The sequence below is a fragment of the Eleutherodactylus coqui genome, chromosome 7, assembly GCF_035609145.1.
Source record: "Eleutherodactylus coqui strain aEleCoq1 chromosome 7, aEleCoq1.hap1, whole genome shotgun sequence".
Lineage (NCBI taxonomy): Eukaryota > Metazoa > Chordata > Amphibia > Anura > Eleutherodactylidae > Eleutherodactylus > Eleutherodactylus coqui.
Window position 1 is genome coordinate 90266503 of NC_089843.1, and position 17891 is coordinate 90284393.

General features: G+C 41.5%; 1 protein-coding gene across 1 annotated transcript; it reads left to right on the plus strand.

The window, feature by feature from the left end:
• Window positions 1-7893: 7893 nt before the first annotated feature.
• EXOC1L (exocyst complex component 1 like) lies at window positions 7894-17624 on the plus strand. The gene is made up of 3 exons (XM_066573358.1): window positions 7894-8353; window positions 11289-11419; window positions 14887-17624. The coding sequence occupies exons 1-3, from the start codon at window positions 8233-8235 to the stop codon at window positions 15148-15150; spliced, it is 516 nt and encodes a 171-aa protein (XP_066429455.1). The 5' UTR covers window positions 7894-8232; the 3' UTR covers window positions 15151-17624.
• Window positions 17625-17891: the final 267 nt, after the last annotated feature.

Here is a 17891-nt window from a genome sequence, read left to right on the forward strand (position 1 = left end):
GGCTTCACCCCAACCTTCCTGAGGCACACGAACAGTGTCTTTCCAGCATCCAGGTCTCTCTCCAGACCTCTTGCTCCCAGGGCCAGAGCTCCCCAAGCGTCCCACCAGTACAACGTCTCTCCGCCTGGTCACAGCGTCTCTCTCTGCTTGCAACAAGAGTCAGGTTGACCAGAAGTCTGGTCGCAACACAAGTCTGGTTCTCCCAGACACACACACCTCCTCCTTACTTCCACCTGTCCCTTTACATAGCTTGCTGGTTAAGGTGGAAGAACTGGCCTGGAGTATTATTGGACCGATCTACATCACAGAAGCAAACAACCTCTGTGAGATACATCTTCCATTCCATACCATACCCGTGGGGTGTTTTTCCTCTTGTCTCAGGCACCAGACTGACTGTCTGTTGCCCCCTACAGGCCATTCTCTGTAGCGCAAACCTACACTTGTCTTGCTGTGTCTTGTCTTACCTTGAAGAATAAATGCAGTTTGCTTGATTTAAGAAGAGCTGTTCTTTGAATTGGTGATGTCTATATCAAGCTAAGGTTTGCTACATGTGTGCATGCTGGAATTATGACCCCGAAACATTAGATGCATTCATTTACAGTCATACTGGATGCTTGGTGGTTCTTGTGGATTCCAAAGTCAGCAGTATGATGTCTTGGGTATTCTTTTTAGGACTATTACTTTGATATGTGGTTTCAGTAGAGATTATCTGGTGTATCAAGTTAGGTGGTTGATACTGTAAACTTTCATTTTGCTGTTGGCATAGCTATAGGGGTGCACCGATAACAGTTGCAACTAGTAATAATCTTTTTTTATAACACCAACATATTCTCCAGCGCTTTACAACTGCCTTCTTGTGGATATTAGGCCAATATCAATAGGTATCACTTTCCTGTTAGTATAATGTTATCCTTGCTGTCATTTGCCGTATGTATGAGTCTTGTCTTGTTCATCAGTTTTAACACAATGGGGTCCCGAAATCCTTCACAGGATGCGCTACATTTTGGCAGCAGCTTCGAGACATCATCCAAGCTATTAAAAACAAGACCATTCTGGACAATGAGCTGTGAAAATACTCAGCGCTAGAAAAGATGGCCGGGACCTAAACATAGGGCCCCCAACACAATAGAGAAGTGCTGTGTGGCTACCTAGGTACTGTGAGAGTGCCCCACATCTTACACTTTCTGTAACATACTATACATGGCACAAGTATGCAATATAGTAACAAGCGTACTTGGTGCATTGGTGAGGGCCAGTATTTGCTCGGTGCATTTATTTTGCTGGTTTCTGACAACATGCAAAGCAAATGTAAAGTTTCTATGAGTAGGGACTAGGACCGCAAGCTGAGTACTCAAATAATGACTTCTAAATGACTAGGACTGGAGAGCATTCATATGGGAGAGATGAGAGGTTGACTTCAATGATTTATTATAGATAGATGTCTGTAACGTGGACACGGTAACAGAATGGGAAAGTGCAGACAGTAAAGAAATAAGGAGTAAAACACATAGAGGCATTGGAGGCTGTGCAAAAATGGTCTGTAATGTGCTCATGTACTATACCACATGGATTTTTAATCTTAAACTATCATTTTTATTCACTGAAAAAGCCAAAAAATGCAATACCTGATAGGCTGCAGAGCACGCACAATCGCCATAGGATAGGCACAATTGCCACAGGCACAGTCGCCATAGGGCAGGCGCAATCGATACCAAAGAAATCAGCCAAAAATGGGTGTGCCCCACCATACAGGATAGCAACTCTCACTGATATAGCAGTGGGATGCCCTGTATCTCCAAATTGTGCCTATCCTATGACGATTGTGCATGCTCTGCAGCAATAGAAGCACTAGCCATCCGTCTACGTAACACCCCTACTGTAACAGGAGTGCAATGGGAGGGTAGAGAAAGTAAAATTGGACTATATGCAGACGATATGATTTTATATCTCTGCAATCCTGAACATTCATTCCCACAAGCCCTAGAAATAATAAACTGTTTCTCCAAATACTCCGGATTATACATAAACTGGACCAAGTCGGCAATAATGCATATAGCCCAAGATCCCGTCACGATCCCGTGTGTACGCTCCAGTGGATTACTAGAAGTAACAAAATTTAAATACCTAGGAGTCAATATAGTACAGGATCACGAAAACACCCCGAGTGAAAATATAGATCCGCTATATGACTCAATAAGTACTAAAGTAAAGGTTTGGTCCAGACTTCCTCTCTCGTGGCTGGGCGAGTAAACTTGATAAAAACGGTGATTCAACCCAAGTGTCTGTATTCCCTACAACATATACCGGTTAAAGTACCAGAAAAATTCTTTCAAACATTAAACGCCCTGATTATTCGCTTTATCTGGGGCCAGGCCAGATCTAAACTGGGACTCGCTAAACTGCAAAGATCTAAGAAACAGGCGGGAATGGCATTACCTAATTTTAAATTATACTACTTATCGAGCCTACTACGAAACCTCCGTTCCTGGTTTACCAGGGGGGAGTTGCCACTGACGGACTATTATTTAGCCAGCGAGGTAGCGGGACAAAACTTAATTGGATTCCTGGAACACCCAGAATACACAAAACCATCTAAATTACTACCCATACATCGACTAGCCCAATCGGTGTGGCGTGCTGCCAAGGAGATCCAACAATTCACTGACATAATGACAGACACCCCTTTGTGGGAAAACCCCACTCTGCCATCACTACAATCACTACAAGATACTAGATATTGGACTTCTCTGGGAATACAGGTGCTGGGAGACATATACGAGGACAACATAATGCTAACCTGCACACAATTACGGGAAAAACTGCAAATGCCGAAATTACAACTATTTAGATACTTCCAATTGAGACACGCCCTAAATGCCCAATTCCCGCCAGAAACGGTTAGAATCTCTAAGTACCCAAAAGTGGGCGTCCTGAGGACACAGGGACCCAAGGGACTGATAGCAATGCTTTACACGCACTTACTATCTGCCAAAATGGATCATGAACTATTATTAGTCTATGACAAATGGAAAATTAATATCCCTACTCTGACAACAGAGGACTGGCAGGAAGCAATGGAATCGCATCTATTAGTGTCACCGGCAGTTAATAATAAAATGATACAACTATACGTGATACACCAGGCATATCTTACACCAGTCCAATTGAATAAAATGGGCAGAGCGACATGCCATAGATGTCACCAACCGAATGACGACTTTTGGCACCTACTATGGGAATGTCGTCATGTAAAGAATTTTTGGGAAGAGATATTTAATTTCCTGTCTTCGCTCCTGCTGACCCCACTAGTCATGGATCCCAAAATAGCAATATTTGGACTGATAGACGAAGAAGAATGGACACACTACAATAAAATATTCATCAGAGAAATGTTAATTACAGCCAGGAAAACCGTAGCCATGAGATGGATGGCAACAAGACCACCCTCCATTTCACAATGGAAAAAACTAGCTGACACTATAATAACCTATGAAAAGGTGATTTACCAACACAGAGGATGTCCAGTCAAATTTGAAAAAGTGTGGGGTGAATGGATAGACTCGCACAACACATTAAAGGTCGAACAAGTACAGGTTAGATATCTAGTTAAAAAGAGGAAGACATTCATACACAACGAACCAAACGCACTAACAGTTTTATTTTATTCTCTCAAATGTTAAAAGTTAACATGCAAAATGTTATGTAACCATAAAGTGATATAAGATGCAGAACAAATGAAAATTATATACAGAAATAAATGTAAGAATTGTTTTACAATCTGTCAATAAACGAAGTTAAAAAAAAAATTTAAAGTGGTGTTGTCCCATATGTCAGTGCTGTCAATGAGAGGAACAGGTTGACACAGGAGGTTCTCCTTCAATGGAAGTCTTCAGCCAGAGACTGGACAGACATTATCTGGGATGATTTAGTGATCCTGTACTGAGCAGGGGGTTGGACCAGATGAACCTGGAGGTCCCTTCCAACTCTACCATTCTATATCAGTGAATAGGGTATAACTGCAATACCAGACACAAGTCATGGGAAGATTATTTTTTCTAATTCTGGAAAAATCCTTTAACTCTTATACCTGGTTGCTTGTGATTATGATTCTCACTACGCACTGAAAATTAACAAACATTATTCTGATCATTCCTGGATGTCAACTCTACGAGGCTCAAGAGTGAATGTTCTGCTAACAACCAGATACTGTATACTCTATTTACCACAACAGAAGAGACAGGCTGATTTCACTTGAGAGCAATAAAACCGCAAATCCTGGCCTGACTGCATGTCTAATGACCAGAGCTAACAGCATCATACTGCAGATTCAGTCAGCTTTGCAGCAATGAAGTGGATTTCTTATTTCATATTCTCATACAAAAAAAATAAAGTCTATTAGGCCTCGGTCAGACGGGCGTTTTTTCGCGCGATTTGCGCATTCGTCCGGCGATTTTATAAAACCATTGCTTTGCAATGGTATTGGACACATGAGCACTTTTTATGCGCTCGTCCGATAAATTATAGAACAGAAATCGCAGATCGCACCTATCTGCAATCTGCGATTCCTGTTCTCTTCTCTATATGCGCTCAATGGGGCCGGCGGCAGCAGCGCCGACCCCATTGAGAACATATAGTAGACAAATCATTCTCCTCTGCAATGGGCTTGAAAGCAATGGGCTGCCAGCGATCGCACAATGAATTTTCAGGAAGGGCTTAAAAATATAAGCCCTTCCCTGAAGTTCATCCAGAAATGTGTAAAAAAAAAAAAAAAAAAAATATATATATATATATATATATATATATATATATATATATACTCACCTGGTCCCAGCAGACGGAGTTCAGCCGCGGCCGGCCGGCAGTTCTCCTGAACTGCTCTGAGTATTATTCAGCAGCCGGGGATTTAAAATCCCCGCTTGCTGAATGAGCTGCCTCTGATTGGTCACAGCTCTGACCAATCAGAGGCAGCTCTCACTCACCTATTCATGAATTCATGAATGGGTGAGTGAGTGCTGCCTCTGATTGGCTCAGCGCAGGGACCAATCAGGGGCAGCTCTAAGCTGAATGACAGCTGAGAGCTGCCCCTGATTGGTCCCTGCGCTGAGCCAATCAGAGGCAGCACTCACTCACCTCACCCATTCATGAATTCATGAATGGGTGAGTGAGAGCTGCCTCTGATTGGTGAGGCTGTGACCAATCAGAGGCAGCTCATTCAGCAGCCGGGGATTTTAAATCCCCGGCTGCTGAATACTACTCAGAGCAGTTCAGGAGAACTGCCTGCCGGCCGTGGCTGAACTCCGTCTGCCGGGACCAGGTGAGTATATATATTTTTTTGTTTTTACACATTTCTGGATGAATTTCAGGGAAGGGCTTATATTTTTAAGCCCTTCCCGAAAATTCATCGTGAGATTGCCCGCAGCCCTTTGCTTTCAATGGAGCCGGCTGTATTGCCGGCTTCATTGAATTCAATGCGCTGGACAGCTCCAGCCCGTTTCTAATGAAACGCGGCTAGGAGCAGTTTTTTTGGGCAATTTTTCGGCCCCGGTCACGCGATTTGCAGATGCGCATCCTTCATGCGATCCGCAAATCGCGGGAAAAAATGCCTGTGTGACTAAGTCTAAAGTGTAGACATATGCAGCAAATAAAAGCTAGCTGATGCACTACTGTGTCTGCCACTTTATAAAATACACCTTAATTGAATGCAGGTACTGACATTATACATGTGGATCCCTAATTGGCATAAACTACTTAGACCGTGATTAAAAAAATATCTCCCTGAAGATGGTCTGGACACCTGATTCCTCTCTTCACATGTTCTGCAAGCCCCTTCTTCCGTACCCTTCTGTCAGGTGTGGTTCCAGATATCGAATATTCTTTATGCTGTCAGGTGGGTGATGTCTGACACCATAGTCTTTCTCCATCGATGGGTGATGTCTGATGCTCTGCCCCTTATGTGTGTGGGTGTGGATGTTTGAACTATGTCCTTTTCAGTGTATGTATGCATGCATGAGATTATGGGTGAGATTCCCCTGTGTCTGTAGATGTGCAGATACCTAGTGTGAACTATAACTTGTTCAGTGTCTGTAGGTGTGCAGATACTTGGTGTATGTCTGTATGTATCAGACATCTGGTGTGTATGTTTGTTTTTCACTGCGTCTGTAGCTGTGCAGATGTCTGTTGTGTGTTATATCCTTGTCTGGTGTCCCTGCCTATTTCTATCTAGGGCTAGACAGGTGTTCCCTAGGATCCAGAGTGGGGTCGTCCTTATTGGGACGATCGCCCCACTTGTTGACAGAGTTCCTTTTTCCTATGGTTAATGTATGGGCTCACAAGATAACGCGGACGCTTGACGTGAGCTTATGTATTTAGGCCAAAATTAACTAATACCTTGTACTTGTTGATATATCCATCTGCCTTGTTGTGTTAGTATATTAGTAAGTATTTGGCCGACTGGTGTGGTGTAGGTCTTAGGTCCCTGCTTTCCCTTTGTTGTTAGCATTTTTGGTTTGCTTGGTGTGGACGGTGTGTGTATATCCTCCCCCTCAGCCATAAAAATATTACGATTGTGCAGGCAAGGTGAATAAGACCTGTATGTAAACGTAACATGCAAACTTCTGTTTTAGTGAAGTCAAGTCAAACATTCTACTATAGTTGGCTTCAAGCAATGGATTCTGTTATGATTATATAAAAACTATTCCTCCAATTCGAGTACAAGTGCTCAGGTATCTCTTGCATTCCCACAGAGATGAATGGAGCTGTTGTGCAATGTATGCTTTTTATGGATTGACTTACTGAAGAAGACTAATATTTTAGGTTGGTTCACATGTTTGCCCTCCTGTGCCAGTAAGTATATGTCCATTTACAGTGATTGTTTGTTTTTATATTTCCCTTTCTGTGATAAAAGACTCATATTTTATATTAATCTGGGTGTGCTTCAGCATCACTTCCTAGGGATTAAACCTTTCCAATCCACTGTCTGACATCTAAAGACATTCTGATTGAAGGCTGTACAGCTCCGATGTCGGAAGACGTCCAGCAGGGTATTCTTACTGTATATTACTGGCCGCTCTGTTGTCGGGGACCTCTCCTGCATGTCCCACACCGCAGTACTGGCTCCAGCCAGCAGATGGCGCTATTGTATAATCGCAGAAAGAGAAAGCACCCTAGGAAACCCTGAATCCAAAATTGGTTAAGTTATCTACCTTGGAACCAACAAGGCGTATGCAGCACTCCTCCCGATATTAACAAGGTTGTCGATTTGGTTGTTGGCGAGAATGTACATTTTCTTTCCTTTAGAATGGTAGTGTGCATGTGTGACCACAGCTCCATTCATCCAAAGATACTCAGTGATCTGACCCACCAATTAGATACTTATCACCTATTCTGTGATCAGGTGATAAGTTATTTTTATGGGAAAGCCGCTTTAATGCAGAAAGACTTTATATTGTTGCTGGGTAGACCCAGTGCCAGTTAACAGTATAAGTCGCCCACAAGAAAGGAAGGTAACAAATGGGAGTTAAATAGGGGATATATATGAACAATAGTGAATGTGAAACATATAGAGAAACACTGCTCTGACTTGTTCACTGTTGATGAAAATTGATCTTGGATGCAAACAGTGTCTTTTAATAAATAACTTCTGGCCCCTGTGAAGGGCAACTCCGAATATAAATGAATATAGCTCTTTTCATGAAGTGGTGCTCTTAGCGATAATGCAGGGGATGCTGCATGGTTTTAAAAAGCGGTTTTGGACTGGGAATTGTCTGGCTCCTTTTTCTGAAACAACGTCATGGGTATAGACTTGTGGGAAGCGTTAAGTGTTCAGCAGTATAAAAGAACGGCCTTGCCTTCATTTGCTACTTGTAATAATAGTCTTAATGGAAGAGGAGCTGAATCAATACATCGAGGCAGCTGTTAACTGATTATTTTAATGGAATCTGAACAGCTTTTCTTTGCTCTCATTTGGAATGAGTTTAAAAATCTCTACAAATAACAAGAATGTCGTGTCTGTATATTCATCAAACTATGAGTTTTCATGCAAACTCCCTGCGTACAAGAGGTCAGGAAACTTCTACATAGACAATATCTGCGGCAAAGACTTCCATAAAATTGGTCTCCGAGTCTGCTAAGGTGCTGTAGTTCTATGTTACCTAAAGTCCTTAATAGTAAATAGGAGGACAAGAAGAAGATCACTCTTCTGAATGTGGATGATTTTAGAATCAACCTCTGGATATGTCATCACTCTTAAAGGAAGACATGGAGAAAAAACTTTTTAAACCTAAAGGACAGACATTGTATGAGTTCATCGAGACAAAGTCCAAAAGCAAGGAGAGGTTTTATCTATGTGCTTCAGGTAATACTATATATAATGTGTGTCAATGCTTCACTTTCATGTGCTATATGTATCATCGTGTTAAGTTCTATCATTTCTTTATGTATCACTGTCATATCTAGAATCTAAAACGATTGATTGCCTACAGGTACATTATTAAATATTACAATATTGAATAGTTATTTGTTTTGTGCACCTTTATAGTGCTAAGTCATTAGCAGTCTGACAGTAGAAGTCCAATATCATGTTCACAATTCATCGCAAGTTTACACCTATATTCCCTTTGGTATTGCATGTGATACATCTATACACATTCTTTAAAATCATGTTAATCTGAATCTATATTCCTTCTTCTAGTAGAGCAATAGAGCAGTATTGCCTGTGCTACAGTACCACATAATGCTGATCTGTACACTGGATGTAGATGAATTCTGCACTATTTAGCCCAAGAATCTTCATAAACCCTTGTGTTAAATAATGCATAGATTTTATATATTTTAACTTGATAACTGTTGCTAACTCCAATATAAAATATATATCCAGAAATAAAAAAAGGTAATTAAATAGTGACAGCTATATAAGTGATTTGGCACCTAAAAACCAAGTCCAGCTCTGCCCACTCCTCTAGATGTCCTCTCATAAACATGGCTTCATCCTAAGGTTGCAGTTCACAATTTAAACCAAAGCATTTATATGATCTCGTGACTGCAGATGTATCTAAAAAGTCATGAGGAATCGAGAGGTGTAGATTTGAGCTATAAATAATACTTTATGGTACGCCTCAAGTCAAGATGAGCCAAAAGGGACTTCCTCTTTTATCTACCCTACTCTTACTGCTCCAGCATGGAAGCTCATTACACCTAAAAGGAAATTTAGCACAACCAGTAGGATAAAGATGCTAATATGCAATTTTGTGTTAGTCTGTGAACAAATTGTGGAAGAGACATTTTTGTTGTTGATGACTCCATGACTCGTTGCTTTCTGCGCAATCGTTTAATTTCTAGTGTATGAATAAAAGCTGTGAACGATGTAATCTCCACACACAAACGTTGTGTACACACTGATTCAATAAATGGAAGAAAAAATATCTATTTGGTATTTGTAGCTTTAAGCCCCATTCACATCTGCATTTGGGCTCCATTACAGTTCTGCAATTGATTCCTCCTTGAAATCAATGAGAGAAAAAAACTGAAATGTTCCCATTCAAATCTGTTCTATTTGGCTTCCGTTTTTTACAGGATTAAAAAGAGCAGTTTGCCAAAAAAAAAACTGCGGCAGAAAGACGCAGACTTTGATGCAGTTTTTAAAGGCAATATTCATGCAGAACGTTCCGCAGTGAATTCCACCATCTGAACATACCACAAGCTTTCAAAACTGAATTAACATTATAAAACTATTCCCTTTATCAATTCATTTGTGACTATCTTCAACATCCCAGGGGCGTAGCCAAAGGCTCATGGGTCCTGGTGTAAACGTTCAGCTTGCCAATCCCGCCCCATCGTACAGCCCCTTTTCACAGCCACTGACCTTGAACAAAAGCTTTCATTTGCACCGATTGGGTCCTTAAAAGAACGATCAATGCAGAACTATCTAGGCCCGGACCTCTATGAAGATTTTTGTTAGCAGTACCTCTGCATACAAACTCTTCATACTGCTGTTACCCCAAATGCCTCTCTTAGGACCCCCTAAATTCTTACAACTTGTACTCCTGACATTTACAAGTTATATGTATCTGAAAATATAATCTATATATCTAATCTATCATATGTCCTGGACACTACTCTCACTGTAAATGATTATCGTGCAACCATGCTCATATGACATCCAAGGGGAAGGGGCAGCAGTGCATTGCTAATTGTTCCCAACACAAGAGAGTAGAGCACTTGTGCAGGTGAGTGATGAAGCTTGCAATTCCCCAGTGTGGATCCTCATGATTAGCGTCCACCTCCAAATCCCTGGCTTATACTGGGCACACAGCCTCAGGGGTTGTAGCTTCCAGCTGCAGATTCTATGCTGTGTTTTCTACTACTGATGAACTATCCTCATGATAGGTCATCAATAGTTGATTAGCAGGGATCTGCTGCTTGGGGTTCCAATGATTCCCAGAATTGCTGTCAATGTGAACAGCGCTGGAAACAGATAGTACTGCCCTTATTATAGCTGCCCAGTTTGGTACTGTAGGTGCAGCGTCAACTAAATTCAAAGGGAGCTATATCTGTAGTACCAAACCAGTCCACTGCAATGGTGACAGTGTTATTTGCGTCCAGCGATGTCCATACTAAGAGTGGTGCCAAGATTCAGTGGAAATTACGAGCACAGGATCACTGCCAATCGACTGGGGTGGCCTATCCTGAGGATAGGTCATCAATAATATAAGTCCTGGAGAATCCCTTTATGTTACTCAGTAAATATGAGTCCTGATTCATGACGTATTGGGTCGGATGCTTACCAGAAGGTCTACTGCTCTATAGTGTCTTAGATCTAGTTTTTTCTTTATCTCTCTTGAGGAGTCTAAAGGATGAAAAGGATTATGCAAGCATTTTTTAGCTTTGGTTTTGCAATCTTTAAACAGTTCCATATTATTACAATCACTATTCTTCCATATACAACCTGGGCCCTATATCTTTATATAGAGTTGGAACCTAGAAGGCAAAAGTAGCAAGACCGAAAAGCAAAAATAGTGACACAAAATCAAGTACAAATTAATTCAGATAATCTTCGGCATATAACAAAACTTACTTACTGTTCTTGTTATTTACTTACTAACCTGATGTTAAGAACAGAAGGAGATCAATTACATATAAAAGGCATCTATATATAATCAAGCCTTTTTCATTGTGACTTCAAAGAGTCCCAGGAGGAACATTAACGTCTTTGAATATTTCAGGCAGATGATTCATGTGCATTATATATCATTTCCAGAGACACTGTGTAACATTGTAATTATGTCTTCCAGTGGCTAAGGGACAGGAAGTTCTTATATCCTTGGTGAAACATTACAGAGCCTGTTTGGATGAAAGATATGAAGTGGTAGAGATGTGGTTTCTAAAAGAGCTCAAGTTCATTGATGGGAAGGAACCAGACACTGTAAGTTTTGATCAGGACAGTAGTGCTAAATTCACTAATATGTCACTGTCCATAACACAGCTTGTCTGCTATGCCCATACCACATGGGCAATATCAAAAATACTTATTGTTGTGTTATTCATACCATTGGTGATAAACATGGCATATTGTGGGGCCTCAAATATTGTCCTTGACTCCATGAAGAGGTCTGGTCAACCATCATATTCAAACTGACGTAACGGTAAGCACACACACATAAAAAGCCCATATATAAATACATACACACAATACTAGGGAAGATACTACAGTGTCCTATAACAGAGAGGAAAACAGAGTAGCTCTTCTTCTTCATGGCTGGGTAAAGTCCTGACGAAGACGTCTGCATTATATTGATATGGCTTCTCATGGGGGCTGCACACCAGGCACATGAGGGCCGTATGCAGCCCCCAGTTGTGCATCACTAAGTTATACACCATTACGAATGACAGTTATTAATCAATGTATAAAGCTCATCTCTGAACTCTATGCAAAACCTGAAATTTTAGGTCTTACTGTGTTAACCCCAATACTTTACCCTGCAATGCTACTCATAATTTGTCCAAGCATTTGAAATAGAGTACATAGAGTTGTTTGATGGAGTCCAACCTTTCTTTATGAAAATCCCAGCACTTCTGTTAAAAATTAACTTTCAATCACTGCATCATAAAAATGATCCAGGTAGGAACTATTAGAGGGGTTGATCCAGGGATTAGTCTGATTGCCATTAGGGAGTCAGGAAGGAATTTTTTCCCCAAATGGGCTAATTGGCTTCTGCTCTTGGGGTTTTTTGCCTTCCTCTGGATCAACAACACAGGAGGATAACAGGCTGGACTAGATGGACATTGTCTTCATTCGGCCTTACGAACTATGTTACTATGTTAGTGTGATCATAGCTCCAGCATTACTGCTCTTAATCATGGTATCTGACTGTAAGGCCTCCCTCACACAGGCGTTTGCAGTAACACAGCGTTTTTCAACGCTGCATTTACTGCTGCTTTAGCGCGGTTTCAGCAGCGCAGGCATGCATTATGCCAGCATTTTGGCTGCATTTTCAGCTGTGCTAAAAACACAGCCAAGGATGCTCAAAAAAAATCCACACTCACCTAGCAGGTGCCGTCATAGTTCTGGGTCGGCTGCTGGGTACTTGTCAAGCCGACAGAGGATCCTTTGCTAGTGATGGGATTTGAAGAGCCCGCCTCCAGCAAGAGATTGCTCTGATTGGCTGAGTTGGTTGAGTGACAGCCGGCTCAGCCAATCACAGGTCTCCACGTCATCGCTATGGGCTGCAGGTCGAACGGCCTCTATTGACTTCAATTGAGGCCGTCCACATGGAGTCTGCAGCAAAATAGAGCATGCTGTGATTTTTCCTCCACTTGCAAAATAAGTAATTCGTATCTGCGAGTGTGAGCAAAAAAGTGAATTTACATGCTTTTCAAGGGCCTTGTTTTGCCACAGATCCTCCACGCAGATGCCGTTTGCGAATTCCACGATTGGAATCCGCCCATGTGAGCCCCGCTAAAAAGAATCCACTATTGAAATCAGTATAAAACTACATGCTGATCAGTGGTGCATATTCCCGGGAGATGTACAGCTGGTCTGTGTGGATGAATGATTGTACTAGTAACATAGTAACATAGTTCGTTAGGCCGAATGAAGACAATGTCCATCTAGTCCAGCCTGTCTATCCTCCTGTGTTGATCCAGAGGAAGGCAAAAAACTCCAAGAGCAGAAGCCAATTAGCCCTTTTGGGGAAAATATTCCTTCTTGACTCCCTAATGGCAATCAGACTAATCCCTGGATCAACCCCTAATAGTTCCTACCTGCCTGTAAACCCGGGTTTACAATTAACCAGTGATCCTTTGTCCCATAAGGCAATTCTCAGCCCATGTAAAAGAAAATTAAACATGCATGTCGATCAATGCTTGTTACATAAAGCGGAGTATTTGGCCTGTGTAAAAAGACCATTAGTGTATGAGAGCCACTCATTGATTATCTGATTAATCACTGGGGCTGACTTTGGTTAGTGCACGGATATCAGTCCTAAAACAGGAGACAAAACAACCATCACTATGTACCATCTGATGCAAACAAAAACAACTCCTTTGGGGTCTATTACACAGACTGAAGTTTGTTAAAAACCTTACAGCTAATCTCACCACCCTTTTCCCAATTTTAGGATTTTAAGTAGAGATGAGCGAGCCTACTCGGTCACGCCCCTTTTTTGCCCGAGTACCGCGATTTTCGAGTACTTCCGTACTCGGGCGAAAAGATTCGGGGGGCGCCGTGGGTGAGTGAGGGGTTGCAGCGGGGAGTGGGGGGAGAGGGAGAGAGAGAGGGCTCCCCTCTGTTCTCCGCTGCTACCTCCGCGCCACCACGCCTCCCCCCGCCCCCCGGCGCCCCCCGAATCTTTTCACCCGAGTACTGAAGTACTTGAAAATCGCGGTGCTCGATTGAGTAATTACTCGAAACAAGTACGTTTGCTCATCTCTAATTATAGGAAATGGGACTTATCTCTACACAATAGGATTATTTTCCCTATAAATATATGACACAAAATACTTCAAAAATGTAATATTTCTTTTAGAACATGTATAGAAGGTAAGTGATTGCATAAAATGTCATTAAAGTGATCCTCTGGTTTCAGGACAAAAGGAGCCGTTATATTACCTGCTGTTGGTCTTTTGTGCTGATGCCCCTTGATCAGACAGCTTCTGGTCCTATTTTCAGATGTTCAAGATGACCGATGCAATCTTCAAACTACCTAATCCCCACAGTACATTGGTAGTGTTAGACTACCAGTGCCCTAAACCTGCTCTCTGATTAATGCTGGCCAATTAGAGAGAAGTGCACAGTGTGCATTAAGTAGCTAGAAAACTGTAGTGGCCATCTTGGAGAAGATCTTGAACCAGCAGATCGAAGGAACATACTTTGGTCCAAGGACTGAACTTTGTCCCGAAACTGGAGGGCTGCTTTATGGTAACACATAACAATTATTCTTCCAAAGTATAATTATATATTGTACCTGAAAAATAGTATCCTTCACTAAGTGACCCATCCAAATACTTTTTGGTACTGTAAATAAATCTTGCTGATGAATGCTTATAAGAAGTAAGACAAAGGGCACATAGAAGTCATAGAGTAATGCAGATGAGCCAGAGCAAGAAGACACTAAAAAGCAGTGGTTCTTGCTCTGGTGGACTTGAGACTGTCTATCTACTTCATGGATGGCTATTCTCTACAGGGGACATATTTGACTAGATGTGGTTTTTCTCCAGCAAAATGAGCTGTTTCAGGGGCGCTCTTGAAAGCTGTGCCTGTGCCAATCAGCTGATCGTCTTGACGAGTATCGTATTAGATGTTGTGTACTAAGCAACTATTCAACACAAGTTTTGTTGCATTGTCACTTACTATATTTTGTACTTGATGCAACTCTCCTTTATATTCTGCAGGACAACCCACATTTTGACATGATGTTTGAAGAAGTCTGTAATGTGGAAGCTTACAGTTGTGCCTCCAAGTACGCCTTTGCTCGATCTTTAATTAAACTTAACACCCTCCACACAAAGAGGGATATCAAGGTGTTAAATTTCGATTCCTCCTACATAGAAGATGGTGTCATCTGGTCTTCAAACAATGGGGACTGCTTGGTACTTATGAGAATATGTTTTTATGCATCTAATCTTCTGTGCTTATCTTTATGTCCTATTCCATAGGTTACATGGTTAGCAACCATAAGACCACCTAATCCAGAGAATGTTGTAAAGAATCCCAGAGTTAGAGCATGCACAGTCCGGGTTGTAGATTACATGATTCATGTCAGTCAGATTGTTACTGGACTTTTTTAGGTGCTAATATATTGTGCAAATAAGGTAAAAAGCAATGAGAAAGGCAACATAAATATCAAGTGTATAAAAATAGGCAGGCTTATTTCTTAAGTCTCATGTGAAAAGATAATTCATGCCAACTACAATAATAAAGGTAAACATCAAAGATGGGCCACTGTCATACCCCACTCCTAAATCAAAGGGGCCAGGACTTTTCTAAGGCATCTGAATCACTTTTTTAATCTAATTAGATGGGTCACTGCTCTCTATCGACCAAACTACCTCGGCTATTATGACATTGTATTGGAAATTATTATTAAAGGAGCTAGCTCCGGAATATCCAGAAGGCCTCTGTCACATGAGCGTTTTTTTCACGCACCAATAGATCACCACTCGCGTATGGAAAAGATCGTGTAAACGGGGGAATTCCAGCTATTTGAAGTAGGCTGCTCATACGATCGGATGTGCGTGTTTTCCAGCTCTCATACGAGTCTATGGAAAGCATGCTCCAAAGATAGGACAGGTCCTATCTTTGCGTGCACCATGGACCTTATATGCAAATTACCTATCCTTGCAGGTGCAAGTATTTTGCTCGTCTAAAAACCGTTCATGTGAACGCTTCTATAGAAACCCATTGGTTCTTTTAGAAGCACCCTTTTCACGCGCCTATTCATGCATGAAAAAAACGCTTGTGTGACCGAGGCCTAAAACTGCAAGTTTTATTTAAACATGATTCAAAACCACAAAGGAACATGTCTAGGAACAATTACGTGTTTTAGGCTGACTTCATACATACATTCATTTTACATACAGCCCTTCATCATGGCTATGATGAAGGGCTGTATGGAGTTAGCCTGAAACACATAGTTTTTTCCAAGACATGTTCCTGTATGGTTTTTAATTATGTTTAAATACAATTTGCAGTTTTATGGATATTTTGATGGTGGATCCTTTAATAGGTTTACTTACACTGTACTAGAGCTGGGGCAGAGTATGAAGGTTCCTTGCATGGGACTCAGTATACCTGGATGTGAACAAGACCATATATGGGTGAGTTATTTCCAATAAACTTTCTCTCAATATACGTAGGAAATTTTTGACATTCATGTTAGAATGCAACTGTGTAGAGAATTAGTGTTCTATAAAAGATGTCCAAGGACAACATTATGCATAATTCTCAATCAAATTTGGGGGTCTAGGAGCTAAAACCTCAGCAACTGCTCTGAACTATGGGGAGCCACTGCTTTGTAAAAGGCTGGATGATTAGAGTTGAGCGAGCATATTCGCTAAGGACAATTACTTGATCGAGCATTGTCCTTAGCGAGTATCTCCCCGCTCGGAAGAAAAGGTTTGGCTGCTGTCGCGGGTGAGAGGTGAGTTGCGGCAGTGAGCAGGGGGCAGCGGGGGTGAGAGGGAGAGAGAGATCTCCCCTCCGTTCCTCCCCGCTCTCCCCCGCAGCTCCCCGTCCGCCGCCGGCAGCCGAATCTTTTCTTCCAAGCGGGCAGGTACTCGCTAAGGGCAATGCTCAATCGAGTAATTGCCCTTAGCGAGTATGCTCGCTCATCTCTATGGATGATCCATTTTTGCTCTGATGAGATCCACCTTTGTACAATTCTGAAAAGTGTGAGAAACTCAACTGGTTTAAATAAAGTTATGGTCATGATAGAGCAATACTAATAGAAATATACCAGATTTTAAATGTGTATACAAAAATCACAACTGATCAGGTCAGTAAGTTGAACTAGCTGATCCAGCAGCCTTTGCTGGGGATTCCGTTTTCCTGCTCAGTTCAGGGAGCAGGAAAGGGGAATCCCCGCGACCAAATGGCTCAGCAACGGACAGCTCCCGCAACAGACGGATCCCATTGACTATAATGGGTTCTGCCCAGCTGCCTGGCTTTTGGACAGAAGGATGTGAAACCACCCTAAGATTGTGTTCACTGCCCTAGCCTACATCTAAATATCTTGACCAATGCAAAATGTCTTGATGGTACTCAACCCCTGACACCCAACACCGACAGCCACCCCCTTTATATATTCAGTATATTCTGTATTCATTGCTACAATGAACTGCAAATGTGTGGAAATGTATCCTCCTCATTTATGTCATCACCCTAACTATCTCTGTTCTTCTCTGAGTTAACTCTAATCTTCTAATATATGAAGAATAATATCAACATGTCTTGTTCCTTTTACATTATCAGTGACATGACCAAGGATCAAACCCATTTATTTACCCACTTGGTCACACGGCTTTTCTACTAAATAATACACGTATTGACACAAATTTTCTAGTATTTTCCTTTGTTTGCATATCTTTAATATTATCAATAAATGATATACAATAAATAATGTCCAGATTGATTGTGTTTGTCATTTTTATCAGAGCCATAGATGTTTTTATTAGTTCTCTAAATAAAGGTTTATTCACACTTCTGATTTTTTTTTTGTTTGCATGCACTCCATGTTTCCAATGGGCTGCACACAGGCAACACACGGACCCATTGACTTCAATGGGCCTTTACAGGCATGCAAATTTTTTCATGGACCCGCAGACAATGTAAAGAAAAAAAATCACAGCATGTCCTATTCACATATCATTTTCCTACAGCAAAACAGCAAGAAGTGGGA

Bases quoted from the DNA above. Each gene is read 5' to 3' on its own strand.
- EXOC1L (XM_066573358.1), top strand. From the start codon at position 8,233: ATGTCATCACTCTTAAAGGAAGACATGGAGAAAAAACTTTTTAAACCT. The intron at 8,354-11,288 runs GTAATACTATAT...TATGTCTTCCAG, and splicing joins GTTTTATCTATGTGCTTCAG to TGGCTAAGGGACAGGAAGTT. The intron at 11,420-14,886 runs GTAAGTTTTGAT...TATATTCTGCAG, and splicing joins ATGGGAAGGAACCAGACACT to GACAACCCACATTTTGACAT.